General features: G+C 50.0%; 1 protein-coding gene across 7 annotated transcripts; it reads left to right on the top strand.

The window, feature by feature from the left end:
- The first annotated feature begins 285 nt into the window (after positions 1 to 285).
- On the top strand, positions 286 to 15,658 carry LOC142995043 (bridge-like lipid transfer protein family member 2). 7 transcript variants are annotated; one of them, XM_076145931.1, is made up of 40 exons: positions 286 to 400; positions 1,481 to 1,612; positions 2,014 to 2,140; positions 2,342 to 2,391; positions 2,470 to 2,611; positions 2,693 to 2,811; positions 2,928 to 2,988; positions 3,067 to 3,250; positions 3,681 to 3,804; positions 3,921 to 4,045; positions 4,167 to 4,234; positions 4,427 to 4,563; positions 4,887 to 5,005; positions 5,517 to 5,710; positions 5,858 to 6,152; positions 6,302 to 6,507; positions 6,602 to 7,655; positions 7,769 to 7,960; positions 8,069 to 8,271; positions 8,382 to 8,500; positions 8,594 to 8,817; positions 8,907 to 9,097; positions 9,319 to 9,418; positions 9,527 to 9,726; positions 9,814 to 10,111; positions 10,211 to 10,368; positions 10,482 to 10,688; positions 10,799 to 10,898; positions 10,994 to 11,176; positions 11,302 to 11,423; positions 11,512 to 11,667; positions 11,745 to 11,866; positions 11,975 to 12,155; positions 12,519 to 12,605; positions 13,138 to 13,248; positions 13,331 to 13,466; positions 13,806 to 13,930; positions 14,018 to 14,119; positions 14,222 to 14,356; positions 14,492 to 15,658. In XM_076145931.1, the coding sequence occupies exons 2-40, from the start codon at positions 1,542 to 1,544 to the stop codon at positions 14,675 to 14,677; spliced, it is 6,714 nt and encodes a 2,237-aa protein (XP_076002046.1). In that variant the 5' UTR covers positions 286 to 400; positions 1,481 to 1,541; the 3' UTR covers positions 14,678 to 15,658. The 7 variants fall into 7 exon arrangements, with proteins under 7 accessions (XP_076002046.1, XP_076002045.1, XP_076002049.1 ...); XM_076145930.1 differs by having other exon boundaries at positions 1,478 to 1,612; XM_076145934.1 differs by lacking the exon at positions 286 to 400 and adding an exon at positions 421 to 444.
- Positions 15,659 to 15,667: the final 9 nt, after the last annotated feature.

Raw genomic sequence — 15,667 nt, 5'->3', positions numbered from 1 at the left:
ACATTACATTACCACCCTTCGCAGAGGGGGGAGCAATTGAGGGTTCGGTGAGGGGCAGGGGCTCGAACCGGCGATCCTCCGGTTCCCAAGCGGAAGCACTACCCACTGAGCCACTGCCTCCCAGATGGAAAAAGAATGTTGGAAAAAGAATGTTTCGCCACATTAAAGTGCTTTATGTTTCCTTTGTGGAGTAGATCAGGATGTGTGACTGCAGATGAAACTGCTGACTGACTCTTTCTGTTCGAGCTCATGGTTAAAAATTAATACTTTCTCGTGCATTTGTATCTGCGCTCCGACTCTTCCTCCCCATAGCCGCTGCTCTCCCTCGGCTCAGACTCAGTGTGGAAGCCCGCTGATCAGGGCGGACCGGAGCTGAGCCCGATGCGCTGAGTATGTCCGGGTAAGTGATCGCTGTGGCTGACACTGATTGAAGCATTAAACAAGGTGACAGACTCACAGTATATCAAATAATCCTCTGTTGTTTTGTTTCCTTTCCAAAGGCTAACTTAACTAGCGTCAGTTAGCCGGATACGGTGCTAGCATAGGTGTTACATATCAACGGGTTTCCGCGTCAACTGACGGTTTACCGTTAAGTGTAAATTTAATTTGAATTAATAAAACCTGAATTTTTGATATTCAAAAAGCTCATGGGATTTGTTGACTCAACTACGTTTAAGTGCTATTAGCACAACCTTGTGTTGTGCACAACCTTTGAGTATAAGCTGCAGTGGGTCTATATTTGTATTTTGTTTTGTTTTGCAGTATGAGCTTATACTGTACATTATAAAAGATTGAGTCATGATTTCGATCCAAATGTTGTAAACGGGGAGAGACCGTTTAGTTGCCCTCGGTAATGCCTGGTTTCTCCTGTTGGTGACAGTTTCGCTGAAGTTCAAGACTCAAAGTATTCAGATAGGTTGGACAAACACTTAAATTTGGGGGAAAGAATAACGTTTATGTGTCTGCATTTGTGCATTTTCGCTGTATGCTCCTAACAGCTTCAGTCATAAAAGCAGCCGTCGACATAGTCAAGCTAACGGCACCAGCTAACATGGAAACTCGTAACTGCGGTACACCGGTTTGCTACTGTTTTGGATGACGCGGCGGCAAATATCTTTTAACTATTTCATGTAGCGTCATGACGGGCGAACATTGCCCCTAGCCCTGTTGCTGTGGGTGAGTTTTGCAGCTTGTGGCTTGTAGCGGTCGCTACATATGTAACGACGAAGTAACGCCGAGGTATGTTTGTAACTGCACTGTCGAGTTTGTTTGTTTGTTGGCAGCGCTATGTGCCCGGGACGCTAGCTGGGGAAAGCTAGCTTACAAACAACACCAGTACCGTTAGTGTTTGTGCTTAACGAGTTCTGCCAGTCTGTATAAGAAACATAACTTTGCTGGCTGCGTCTTCCTGCTTCTTCCTGCTTGTTCCTTCGCCTCCAGTTAGCCAGCAGCTAAGTGTGTCTCTGCTCTCTGACAGCAGCTGATCTCGGAGGAGCAGCCGAGCCTTATGTCCAGGATCTGAGGGATCTGAGGAGGACATCATGTCTCTGTTTGTCATCTCCTGCCTGCTCATCCTCCTGCTGGGGATTCTACTCTTATTTGCTATTTTCCGGTAAGATTTGTGCAGATTACTCACAAGTTCTTACGACATGTTCACAACTGCCCGTAATCACTGTATGACTCAGTTATATAGGCAAAGTTTTGATGTTTATCTACTCTTATTTTACATGATTAACAGTTGTAAACAAGACTATAACTTAACATGTTCTGTATAATGTATAAACTGTTGTTGACATGAAAAGACCTGGGAGTTTTCCATCTTTCTGACGTGTCTTGCCAATAAAGTCAATATTTGCAACATATTAAGAACCTGTATATCAAGGGATGTCAAAAAGTACCCATGGCTGTTATGGATACATTAATGTATAATAAAGGATTGGAGGGTGAATTCAGTTTAAAGACGCTCTTATGTTTAGTAAAGTGTCCTTCTTCCTCTTCCTCTCTTTCTCCCAGGTGGCTCATCTGCACGCTGGCTGTGCGGATCCTCCAGAACGCCCTGAACGCCGACCTGAAGATCAATTCAGTGGGTTTCTTTTCAGTTCGAGGAGTTAGTATCCAGTTTCATCCCCAGCATACCTTGGTAAGAGACGCATTCTTCTACTTGACTTTTATGTCTTGAACTTATGCAACACTATCGCTCCCATGGCAGAGCGCCGCTATTTGCCAAGTAATGACAGGAACAGACTGTTTATTATGCTCTTTCTTCTCTGGCCCACATTTTTTATCACGGACTAGATTTTATGACCTGTAACAGTAAACCTCCCTTTTTTTCTGATAACAGGAAATTGACAGAATATGGATTTCAAGTAAACTCTTAAACCAGGATTTGCCGTAAGTTGACATATTGATAGATCCTTAATAGAGGCTTTGCCAAATTCCTTACCTGAGCTCTGCGTGTTTGTCTTTCAGGCGATACCTGGCGCTGTGCGTGGGTGAAACCAGAGTTCGGTTTGACTTGCAGGCACCGCTTAGACCTCTGGTGAAGAAGAGCAATGGAAGTAACACAGGGAAGATCACACTCAGCCCCTCCAACCTCCGCTTCCTGTCACAAGTATGCAGCTCCACAGCTCCTCAGTCAATCAATCATCACACGTGTAAGCAGCTTCTCACTCGCTGTCACTCTTCCTCTCAGCTGCTGTCATTTCACATGAGCTCAATCAACCTGATGGTTCTGAACGTCGCCATGACCGAGTCTCTGTGGCACATGACCATCGCCGGCATCACCTTGTTACTCGACCACCAGAGTAAAAGGTAATTACACACGCAGTTACACCCTTATTAGTGTGATTGTTGTCATTTAAACAGAATAAAGGCATCGTCAGAGTACACAGGGCTTAACAAAACCTTTATTTTGAACTTCTCTCCAGGTTGGCATGGGACTTCTCCGTCGGGCAGCTGAGCAGTAAAGTGCTTAAAAGCAGTCAGCTGGTGAGTTGCATTCTTTTCACCGCAGCGGACAAAAGCTTTCGATCGTCTGCGTCTGCTCTAACACACTGTCTCTTGTAGGACATTTGTCTGGCTGAAGTGTCCCTGAGCCTGTTGCTGTCTGGGGACGTGAGCTTGCCAGAGATGAAGCCCGGCTCTCTGTCCCTGTGCGTGCGGACGCTCATAGCTGAGCTGCACGAGGGCCTCTTCCTCAGCCAGCTCCTCCTGCCCGCCGCTCACACAGAGGCCGACCACCGTGCGTCTGGTGAGCAACCCGCAGCCTCTCAAGTGTAATGATGACACAGTCTTCTCCTTTGGAGAAGACTGTGTTAGGGAAGTCCACCATTTTTGATATTTTTGGCTGTTGTGTTGACCAGCGAGGAAACGAGGACAAGGTCAGCCAGGCGAGCTGTAAGTGAGCTCTGTGTCCAGGTGCTGGAAATATCTCTGTCCCTAACTGACCTCAGAGTCTCTGCGGACACACAGAAGCATCCTGGAGTTTATAGTGGGACATAATGTTTGGGGAAGTGGCCTGACTTTACACTTTCCAATGTCTCTTAGTAAATCCAGAGTCACTGCACAGTTTAGGCAAAGCAAATGATATCTAGCAGTTAAAATTGCATAACCTCATATCCTGTTTCACCATTCAAGTAACTGCAGTCACCTTAATATCATTTGTACATGTTTCCTCTCAGTGTGTGAGGGCGACAGGTTCATCCAAACTGAGACCGTGGATCACTTTCATCAGCTGATTCCCCAGAAGATCAATGTGGAATTTGATAACACCAATGTAACTCTGTCCATGCACAGCCAGATGAGGTGAGTCACTGTGTTGCTACAGGCGGCGCTCTCGGGGGTCCACTTCCTGTTTTGCAGCGGATGATTCATCACTGTATTATTGATTTCACAAATATTTTTTTACGACACTTCCACAGACACTTAAACTGGACCCTGAAGTCTCTGAAGGTCTGTTATGGACGTGAGGACGACCAGCTTCCCCTCAAAAGCTTCACTCCTGAGCTTAGCTTTCCCCAGAGCAGCCTGGAGCTCCTTCTAGAGGGTGAGTGGACAGCTGGGCACCAGACGCAGTGCAGACAGACAGAGAGAGAGAGAGAGACAGAGAGGGAGAGAGAGGAGGGGGAAGAAGAAGCTATGAATAACATGTCCTCTTTTCTTGACAGATGGACTTCTTCTCTCTCAAAGTAGGCAGAGAATCCTTTGCCTGAACACACTCAAGACGGCCCTGCAGGTGAGGCAGGAGAGTGTGTGTGTGTGTGTGTGTGTGGCGCCACATTATAAGCCAAACTGTTCCTAAATCTATTACTCATACACAATCTCTCTCTCTCTCTCTCTCTCTCTCTCTCTGTCTCTCTGTCTCTCTGTATCTCTCTCTCTCTCTCTCTCTCCCTCTCCCTTTCTCTTGTCGTTTCTGTGCTCGTAGCTGACATCAATCGACATATCAGGGTCTCTCACAGTCAACACTTGCATCATCCACTACCGTCACCAGGAGTTCTCCCATTGGCTGGACCTATTTCCATGGGAACAGCTCATCCACAGGAAGGCAACACACAGGAAAAGGCATGTTGCAGTAGAAAACAACAACTGTTGTGATAACCCACACAGGTGTCGTCTGACTGTGTGACAGGACGTTCATTCAGAGTGTGTGTGTGTGTGTGTGGATATTGTCTGTAGCATCTCTGAACGCTGACCCGGAATGATTGTGTGTAGATTTTCTGTCAGATTTCGCCTTTGCTACTATTTTAATCTCAACATTTCCCCTTTTCTATTTGTGTCTTTGTGTTTGTGTCACCACTCATCCCGTACTGTGTTTCCCCCCCCACGACAATATCGTTTGGTGTATGTAGTCCATTAGAGTGTTTGCACATCCTCCTCTCCCTCAGGCGCTTCCCCCACCTGGACGCCCCCGTGAAGATCACCTCCTCCGTCTCCAATGTCAACGTGTCCGTCCAGCTGGGAGACACAACACCTTTCGCTCTGGGCTTCATCTCTGCCGGTGCAGGTACTGGAACTCCTTCTCACTCACACTCACACTCACACACACACACACACACACACACACACACACACACACACACACACACACACACACACACACACACACACACAGAGCATGAAGGGCAGGTGAAAGTCACATGGCGTTCCTGCTGAGTTGAGACACTGTGGCAGTAAAGTATAACTTCCCCGTCCTGTAGAAAGAAAGGAGCACTTGTCTTTGTCTTTGTGTGCTTTTGTAGTTAAGTTCTATATTCGGCATTTTGAGTGAAGTTAAGACAAACCTTCCTTCAGTGAGTCATCAGGGTTGGTATGTTAGAGTCAACACAGCGGCTCGGCCCTTTATAAACACGCCAAGCTAGAGTAGATAAGGTCGCTCTATTAGATCCAGCCTGCCCTTTAAATGTTACATATTAACTCATACTTCTGTTGGCTGTTTATGGGCTTTTCAAACTGGCTTCATCACTTTATTGCGACTTTATTTCAATGTGACTGTTATCTGCTCCGTGTGTCTGCAGAACTGCGGCATCTCCTGGACATTAAAGTGGACGAGGAGAGCCTGGAGTCCCAGAACGTGCACCAGCGTGCCTCCCTGGCCCTGGACCACTTCTGGTGGCGAGTGGGTCAGGGGTCTCACATCCAGCAGGCCCCGCACCCTCCTGGGAAACATGTGTGGGGAGAAGCTCTCATCCTGGACAGTTTGAGTCTTCAGGTAGGGACACAAACCGTCGTAGTTTGTATTGATTCAGCAAAGGAGAAACCATCTTCTTAATGCTTTCTGTTCCAACTACAACTTCTCTCTTAACTCTTACTCGTGAATTTGTACGACTTCATGTCCTTTTTGATCTCTTCTCTTCAGGGGAGCTACAACCGACCCCATCTGGACTCCAGCAGCCAGGCGCCGAGTCTGAGCGTGGAGTCCAGCCTCAAAGGGCTTCAGGTGGAGTTCTCTGAGACCTGCGCCCTGTGTCTGTCCCGCCTGCTGTCCCTCATCAGTCCCCGTAACTGGGGGCTTCCGTTGCCAGATGTGGCCTCCGTGTCTCCCCCTAGTGGCACCACCGTCCAGCCTGTCACCTCCTCACACTTACCCCTGCTGTTCAAACTGGAGTGTTGTCTGGAGGATGTTAACATGTTCACACTCTCTAATCTGGCCGGTACGTTGGCAGGATGTTACAGAATTGTTCCTCTACTGTTCACTATTTTACTTAGATTCATTATATTGTGAAGGAAAGGGCACTTGAGATGTACAAAATTCTCCCTCACTCATTCCTCATGGTCTTGTATTTCCCTGTGTGGTCTTTAGGGGCTGTGTCTCTGCGTATGGACACGGTGAGACTGGTCAGCTCTGCAGACAGCTCCAGGGTCTCTCTGCAGGGCATTAGCCTGTCTGTGGTGAAGACCCTCACAGAGAGCATGGAGACATGTTGCCCCGCCGCCCAAACCTCCAGCCCTATAGTCAAAATCACCACGATAGCCTTCTCTCATCACATCACCACCCAGACTCTCCAGGTAACCACGCCTTCATCACATCTTCAGGCTAGACTGTAATGAAATCACACTCGTGTTTATGTGTTAATGTTCTTCCTCGCCGTCTCTCAAACAGGTTCAGTGTAAGGAGGAGCTCACTGTGGAGTGGACGCCGTCAGACCACATGGTCGTATATCAGCACATGACTGAAGCTCATATGTGTTGGCTCATGCTTTGTGGAGAGGAAGAGACGAGTCCAGTCACAGTCACAGCTCCAGACGGTGAGACGGAGCCTGAGCAGAGCAGGGGCCTCTGTGTTCGCATGGAGCTGGGCTGTACTCGTCTGACAGCACATGTGAGCGAGCAGAACTACATCCTCCTGCACACTGAAGCCCTGTCAGTCACCACGCATGCCGGCTCCATGCACCTGCGCTCCCCCGCCCTGATGCTGAACTTCGACGGCAACAACATCGTGTCCTTCAAAGACCTGGACGTGGAGGCACACCCCGACCTGCCGGAGATGCAGCTGCACAGAGACGCCTTCCCTTTCCTCAGCACTCGCCAGAACCGCGTCTGGATCCTCACCGCCCCCACTATGGCGGTGGAGTTCCCCTACCAGTACAACTTCTCAAACACCTTCGACAAGGCCATCAGCGTGCAGAAATGGCTGAAGACTCTGCATCGCTCCTCAAGCCCGTCCTCCGCCGAGCAGCGTCTGCCCCCCGACCTCTTGTTCAAAATCAGCCAGTTCTCCTTCGTCTTCCTGGACGACGTGTTTGAAATAAAGCTGCGTGACAACTACGAGCTGATGAAGGACGAGAGCAAGGAGAGCTCAAAGCGTCTGCAGCTGCTGGACAAGAAGGTGGCAGATCTGAGGAAGCAGCACGGAGAACTGCTGCCGGCGAGGAAGATCGAAGAGCTCTACAGCTCGCTGGAGAAGAAGCACATCGAGATCTACATCCAGCGCTCACGCCGGCTCTACGCCAACACACCCATGAGGAAGTCTCTGCTGACCTGGACGGTGTCGGACCTGGAGCTGGTGTTCTTAGCCGACCAATCGCTCCACGGGCCGGAGAGGGTCAGAGAGCAGCTGAGGGACATCGACGGCATCAGTCCCTTCCCCAGAGACGGACTCCCTCTGGTGGTTCAGTGGTGCCGCGCTGTCAAGTTCAAACTCGCTGCCTATTTGGGTAAGTTGCCCAGAAGTCGACCTTAATTACAGGTCAAATGAAATGTTAATGATGACTCGAGTGCTCATGCTGCCGTTTTGTTTCCCCCGGTCCGTCTCTTTCCTCTGTGCCAGTGAGAATTCGAGACTACCCCCGCTACCTGTTTGAAATACGAGACTGGGAGCTGTCGGGGCGTCTGATCGGGACGGAGCAGGACGGACAGGCCAGGGCTCATCGCAAGCAGGTGGTCCCTCTGGGCCCGCCCTGGGGGGACGTGACCGTACACAGGAACATGCCACCACTCAAGTTCTACTACGACTTCAAATGTGAGTGGGGAGATCAGTGTCATCTTCTTCCACTCCCAAAGATAACATCAAACTTCATCACCTTTGTCAACATTGGGTTCTACATTTGTGTCCTCCTCTCTTCTGCAGCCAATATCTCTCTCTACACCATTGTGTGGGGGCCTTGCTGGGATCCCTCGTGGACTCTGATCGGCCAGGCTGTGGACCTGCTGACCAAACCCACAGTGGATCCCTCGCTCCCTCTGGCCTGGTGGGACAAGAGTCGCCTGCTGCTGCACGGACGCTGGGTGATGGACATCGATCAGGCCAATCTGCACCAGTTGGCTACAGAGGTACGGTCCTCTTTTGGTCACTTGTTTATGTTTGTAGCTTCTTGTGTAGATTGAGCTATGTGACACAATGTGTTCCTCTTGACTGATTGTCTGATTGTATACACACACAGGACCCTTATAACACTACAGAGAACCTGCACTGGGAATGGAACAAGTTGAACTTTGACTGGAATCCTGGGCAGTTTGTTTTTAAAGGCGACTTGGATGTTAATGTCAGGACGGCGTCAAAGTAAGTGAGACGCCCAAACATCAACCGCTGTCACACCTTCACCATGTTTGTACAGAACTGCTCAGTAATGCAAGTCCCTTTCTTCCTTATTAGGTATGATGATATCTGTTTCCTTCATCTGCCCAACCTCTGCATGACCCTTGGCCTCCAGTGGCTTTGCCATGGCAACCCCTATGATCATCACGCTGTAATGCTCTGCTGTGCAGAGAACGTTGCAGACGTAACCTCAGGACAACCGCACGACTCCTACAGAGCCTTTCGCTCCGAGAACCTCAACCTGTCAATCACCATGGACCTTAACCAAATCTCTGGTTCAGGTGTGTGAATATTCATGTGTGCATTCATATGGAAGTGTTTACTGCTACCTGCTGTGGTTTGAGGTTATTTACCTGTGTTTGTTCTCCAGAGCCCTGCCAGCCCAGGATCCTGCTGTACAGCAGCACTCTGCGCTGGATGCAGAACTTTTGGGCGACCTGGACCGGCGTATCCCGACCGATCTGCAGAGGCAAACTCTTCCACAGCCTGAAGCCTGTCCGCAAGAAGCTGGGTCAGCACTATAAACAGATGTCTTACACTGCTGCCTTCCCACAATTACAAGTAAGTGTTTCAGGCTGCCTGACCACGCCAGAATGAAAAAACGGTTTCAACTTCTCCCATAAAATCTGCATTTGCAGTCACTCAGCCTGAACGTGTCCTGGTTTCTAACGGATGCATTTCACTGAAGCTCTCTGCTGATTTAGACCGGATTTCCACGGGTTGTAAACATTTGTGAAGCTTTGCTGATGCATGAACATGTTGTGTGTGTGTGTGTGTTTCAGGTGCATTACTGGGCCTCCTTCGCCCAGCAGAGAGGAATCCAAGTGGAGTGTAATAAAGGCCACGTCTTCACTCAAGGAGCACAGAGACTTATTCCACAGGGTACAGGCCTGCATGTCGAGCTTTCATCTGTAGTGTTGTCAGTCAGTATATTGTGGTTTGTATCTTAATGTGTGCGGCTGCTTTGTGTCTGTGTGTGTTTGGTCTCAGCCGGCACTGTGATGAGGAGGCTGATCTCTGAATGGAACGTGACCCAAATGGTGAGCGAACTGTCCCAGGTCACCGTTCACTTGATGGCGTCCACCTGGGACGAGACGGCCGACCACCAGATGAATGCGCAGGTGAACAAGACGCACCTGCTCAGCTTGTCCCTGCTGAGCTACCAGAGACAGAGCAACCGAATGGAGGAGGTGAGAGCCCAGAGCGGAGTGAAGCTCGTGTCTCAATACTGAAGCTGCATTTTCCCATCATGCATTATTAATCAATGTTCCTGACAGGAGGTGAACCTGAAGGATGAGACGAACGCCACCTACACTCACAAACTGCGCTTGGTGGACCTCCGTGCCTCCTGGACCACCACCAACAGGAACATAGCGTTCGGGCTGTACGACGGTTATAAAAAGGCGGCCGTGCTGAAGAGGAACCTCTCCACTGAAGCTTTGAAGGGTTTGAGGATCGACACGCAGCTGCAGGCCAAGAAGCTCAAACGCTCGCCTTCTAACTACTCCCCCTCCACGACCCCGACCACACCAGTGGTGCCCACGCTGAGCCGGGCAGAGAAAGGCCAACACGAAGGTAAGAGCCTGCGGGAATGTCCGGCCCTTTAGGTAAACAGACTTGTGTTTCCTCTGCTCTTTGTCAGCTCCTCCCTCTCTCTCTCTCGTCTCTCTGTAGGGACGTCGATGCTCCAGAAACTGATCGAGGAGACGGACAAGTTTGTGGTGTTCTCTGAGGAAGACTCGGGCGTCAGCGACCAGCTGTGCGGCACTGCGGCGTGTCAGACTGACGACGTCTACAACCGCAACTGGTTCATCGAGTTGGTGAACTGCCAGGTGAGCGCCTATGGGAGGATCACCTTCTCATGTGCACTGTGTGTGTGTGAAGGCAGATTGTTGTCGTTTTGTCGGTTGCACATCGTTTTAATCTTCCTCCTCTCGTCACCCAGATGATGCTGCGCGGCACAGAGACGGCGGGTTGCGTGTTGGTGTCTGCGGCCAAGGCTCAGCTGCTGCAGTGTGAGCATCACCCTGCCTGGTACAACGACACCCTGAAGCAGAAAACCACCTGGACCTGCCTGCTGGACGGCATGCAGTACTTTGCCACCATGGAGCCAAACCCGTCTGAGCAGGAGGACCGGCAGCTGTGGCTGGAGGTAAACACGGGCGGCCAGGGGTGTGGGACTGCAGGATGGTGTGTGACAAACGTGTGCTGCTCCTGCTTTGATTTATGCTTGATTACTATTATTTTTCTTTCCATGTTTAGGTCAAAAACATAGAAGAACACAGGCAGCGCAACTTAGACTCAGTGCTGGAGCTGATGGAGAGCGGCCAAGCTGTGGGAGGAATGGTCAGCACCACCACAGGTACGATGGCAACACACACACACACATACACATACACCATCTTGAAAACACAGGATAGTTGACGGTGTGTGTGTGTTTGATTGTTTCCCGTGCAGACTGGAACCAGCCGGCGCAGGTGAATGAGATGCAGCAGGTGCAGCGCATCATCTCACGCTGTAGCTGCCGCATGCACTACATCAGCTACAGCCACGACATCGACCCGGAGCTGGCCACGCAGATCAAACCGCCCGAGCTGAGGAATCACCATGAGAAGGAGGACCTGCTGAAGAAACAGGCCGGTGGGTCCACTGATCAGCTCAGGACATCCACAGTGTTCTCCAGGAAGAATGCACCATGGGTCGGTGTCAGAGGAATAGAAGTGCATTGATCCTGACATTGATGTGTTCTGCTGTGTTCTCCTCAGGCGCTGTGGACACTTTCACCCTCATCCACCACGACCTTGAGATCTCTACTAACCCCGTCCAGTACGCCATGATCCTGGACATCGTCAACAACCTGCTGTTACACGTGGAGCCCAAACGGAAGGTGGGCTGAAGCGCTGTGTTTTGGTCTTCACTGTGACCGGAGATCTCCATTTCCTCACCACGGTTTCCCCTTTGCTTGTGTTTCCCAGGAGCACAGTGAGAAAAAGCAGCGTGTGCGTTTCCAGCTGGAGATTTCTAGTAACCCGGAGGAGCAGCGGAGCAGCATCTTACACCTGCAGGAGGCAGTCAGGCAACACCTGGCCCAGATTAGACGCCTGGAGAAACAGATTTACTCCAACATCAGGGTCAGTCGCACAATCCACAGCTTACTCTGTTTATGCTCCAACGTGATCTTAATCATTAAACCTGATTCACATCTTAGGCCCAACCTGAGGAAGTGAATGGTGACGAACTGATGGAGATCAACGTGAAACTACAGAACCAGCTGAACCAAGAGAAGAACGACATGCAGATGAAGAGTGAAGAGCTGAACATCCTCATCAGGTCTCACCTCAACCGTCATTCTTCTAAACCTTTAGATTGATTTAATTTCATATTATTCCCCACATACGTTAACACAAATGCTCCCCCCTGTGTTGTTCTTTACTCCAGATGTTTTAAGGACTTCCAGCTTCAGCGAGCAAACAAAATGGAGCTGCGCAAACAGGCTGAGGATGTGAGTGTGGTGAGGAGAACAGAGATCTACTTCGCTCAGGCCCGCTGGTGTCTGACTGAGGAGGACGGACAACTTGGCATTGCTGAGCTGGAGCTGCAGAGATTTATGTACAGCAAGGTGGGCAAATAAAACACACACACACAAACTCACAGACACACAGGCCAGGATGAAGGGTGAAGGACCTGACGTCTCACTCAGGCTGTCTCATAGTTTCTCCTGCACACACTTTCCTCTCCGTCTCTCTGTGGCTGCTGGAGCTCTTCACCCTGATCTCTGTCACAAACACACACACACACTCCTGCCACAGCAGAAATGTCACATGCCAACACACATGAGCAATGTGACACACACACACACACACACACACACACACACACACACACACACTCACCCCTCAGTCAGGATGATGTGATCTGATGTGATTCCTGTTATTGTTAGATGTTTGTTGAGCAGATTGAAGATAGGTTTTATTCCCCGCAGCTGAACAAGTCTGATGACACGGCTGAGCATCTCCTGGAGCTGGGCTGGTTCACCATGAACAACCTGCTGCCCAACGCGGCCTACAAGGTACATCAACCACTCACAATCATCCTGTTCCAGCGATAGCACACACTTTAGTTTAGTTCCTGCGTTCAGACGTGACCTACAGTCTGACTGAGCTCCTCCACAGCCCTGAGCTGCTGCAGGCTTGACCATCTTCCCCTTAATGAGCATAAACATACTCACAAAGCCTCTCTGATGCTGGGTTCCTGTGTGCTTATGACTCTCTCCTTGGTTTCCTCTGTGCAGCGTGTGAGGGTACGTACACTGCTGGTACAGTGACTTGACGTGTGTGTTGAGTTCCATCCTTGTTTTGTGCAGATGGATCCGCTCAGCTCCTCCCCAAACCTCACACTCAGTGTTGCATGCAACCCCCAAGGATTCATCAAGCATGCGCCAACGTGACGTTCTATAGTACAAACTGTGTCGTGTTCATGTCACCGTCCGAGCACTGCAGCGTGCACCGTGTGTTAAGACGTGTGTGTGAGAGAGAGAGAGATCTGGTGCTTTTATTGGTGATGCAGCTTGAACATGAAAGGAGCTTCCTCTGTTTCCTCAGGTGGTGCTTCGTCCTCAGAGCCCCTGTCAGTCAGGACGGCAGTTTGCCTTGCGTATCTTCAGTAAAGTGCGCCCTCCTGTGGGGGGGATCTCAGTGAAGGAGCACTTTGAGGTGAGCGACATCACACGCACGCCACGCCTTCACTGAGACTTTCAGCCGTCGCTCCTCCACTCACAAACAAACGTCTCCTTAGGTGAACGTGGTGCCGCTCACCATCCAGCTGATGTACCAGTTCTTCAAGAGAATGATGGGATTCTTCTTCCCGGGGAGAAATGTGGAGGAGGAAGAAGTTGCTGATGAGGAAGACAAGTTCCGATTGGTTACTACTGGTATGTTTTTGTCTACCACGACAAGACAGCAGCAGTATAGTGAGTAGAACATCATCATCTCCAGCCTCTCTGTGTATCCAGCCTACAGTCCATACTAGCCACCTTAACAATCAATAGTAGTCTCCGTTGCCGCTGCCGGGCCTCTGCCTGTGGTATCCAATAGCTCTCTGCCATGTTGTGTCATCTGTCCAAGCTATTAAGAGGCCCTTGGCACGGCTGTGACCTTGACATGTGTGTGTGGGCAGAGAGGGACGGAGACACAGTGGGAGTATTGGGTATTGGGTGAAGAAGAGTCATCCAGAGGCCACAGTGCTGACGCTGATGTTGTGTGTGTCACAGGTATCCCTGTCAAGACTCGGCAGCTGTCAGAGGACACCATGGGTGCCATGGGGCCGAGCAAAGGGGTCACCCAGGGCCTGAACCGCACCGCCGGGGTCAGGAGGTCGTTTAGGAAATCTCCCGAGGTATAAATGTGTTTCTGCTGCTTAGGCTCACGTGCAGAAATACAAACGGTGACAAATGTGACAGCAGTTTGTGATTTCCTCCCCCAGCACCCAGTGGATGATATTGATAAGATGAAGGAGAGAGCTGCTATGAACAACTCCTTCATCTACATCAAGATCCCTCAGGTGCCCCTCTGTGTCAGCTATAAGGTCCGTGCCTTTGCTTTCACACCAGTTGTTGTCTGTTCTGGTTCTGGTTGGATGTTTGTTAAATGCTGAACTTTTGTATTGTGGAAAAATCCAAATCCTCAGGGAGAAAAGAGCAGCGTGGACTGGAAGGACCTGAACCTGGTCCTGCCCTGTCTGGAGTACCAGAACAACACCTGGACCTGGCTGGACTTTGCCATGGCTGTGAAAAGGGACAGTCGGAAAGCACTGGTAGCACAGGTACACAACAAATGAGCCAAACACCTGGTCCTGGTGCTGGGCCACATCTGTCGCTTGTATTCTTAATCTATATGACTTTGCAGAGAGAGATATTAAGATGTGAATGTTTCTGAATACATGCTCGATCCCTCACAGATGATAAAAGAGAAGCTGCGTCTGAAGCCGGCCACAGGCTCCGACCAGCGGGGGAAGACCTCCGAGGGGAAGTCTGACAACGGCATGCAGCAGCAGGAGGAAGACGAGAAGGCTCGGCTCCTCATCGGGCTCAGCTCGGCCGACAAGAGCTCCAGCAAGAAGAGCATCTTCAGCCGACGCAAGTGAAACGCACACAGAGGCTCCTACACTCCCTCACTGAAGGGCATCAGGGACAAGAGACAGGTCCGAACGGATCTGCAGCCACGGCAAGAACCTCAAAGGGGAGGCAGCGGGGGGGGGTGATGGTTTCCCCCCATGTTAGGACGGAGTGAGCCCCTGCATACGGGGGGAACTCGACAAAGCTAGAAGGTGACCAGGGTGTCACACTGACCAAACATGTTCTCTTCTTTATTTGTGTGCCATTTTAAATATTTTTTGTTGCAAAGAATGACCACTTCAGGGTGCGTTTAGTTTAGTCTAACCAGGGATGATGTAACGGTTTTATCTGCTTCTGTAATGGCAAAGAAAGAGAGAGAAAGAGAAAGAGAGAGAGACCTTTTCCTGCTGGCTCGGGAACGCTGTCATGTGTCACTGTAGAATGAATAGAGCTCAACTGTAAGCACCTTGAGAAACCACTTCAATGCTCGGTTGTCAAGAAAAAAATTATAAGAAAAAGAGGAAATGTCATTATATGTTTTATGAATGAGCGCTTCAAAGCTGTTCATGCTTATATTAACGTCACATTCCCCCCACATGTTTCTCCTCTGTGTGACTCCTGACTGCCTGTCGCGTTACGCAGAGAGCGTAAGCGGCGCGAGCGGCGTAAGCGACGTACGCGTGCTTCGTGAATGGCAGCGCGCGCGTGTTTGGCGGCGACAGCGCGTCTCGGCTGTTTGGCGGGTTTTGTTTTTAACACTAGAGCACTTTTTACGATGCAAAGTATTTTGATATTTTTGTAACCGCGGTCGTTTGTTCTGTTGTGTTTCTTGTATAACTGTGCTGCTAAGTGACGTCAGCCACATTTCTATTGGAGAAGTATTTTTGCCTAAAGCGGATCTAGTCGCCGCGTTGACTGATTTCACTGTGTTGATAAAAGCAAATTATTCTTATTGTTTCTATGGAGACGCGCTTGTTGTCTTATCTGTTAATAAAAGTGTTATAGTGTCACCGGTGTGT

Source organism: Genypterus blacodes, unplaced genomic scaffold (assembly GCF_046128005.1).
Source record: "Genypterus blacodes isolate CSIRO-AG114 ecotype Tasmania unplaced genomic scaffold, CSIRO-AGI_Gbla_v1 ptg000032l_1, whole genome shotgun sequence".
In the NCBI taxonomy this organism is placed as follows: Eukaryota; Metazoa; Chordata; class Actinopteri; order Ophidiiformes; family Ophidiidae; genus Genypterus; species Genypterus blacodes.
This window is presented reverse-complemented; position numbering and strand designations above follow the sequence as displayed.

Excerpts from the sequence above, each read along its gene's own strand:
- LOC142995043 (XM_076145931.1), top strand. The coding sequence starts at position 1,542 with ATGTCTCTGTTTGTCATCTCCTGCCTGCTCATCCTCCTGCTGGGGATT. Across the intron at positions 2,812-2,927 it reads CTCGACCACCAGAGTAAAAG|GTTGGCATGGGACTTCTCCG; the intron begins GTAATTACACAC and ends ACTTCTCTCCAG. Across the intron at positions 11,867-11,974 it reads GAGCTGAACATCCTCATCAG|ATGTTTTAAGGACTTCCAGC; the intron begins GTCTCACCTCAA and ends TCTTTACTCCAG.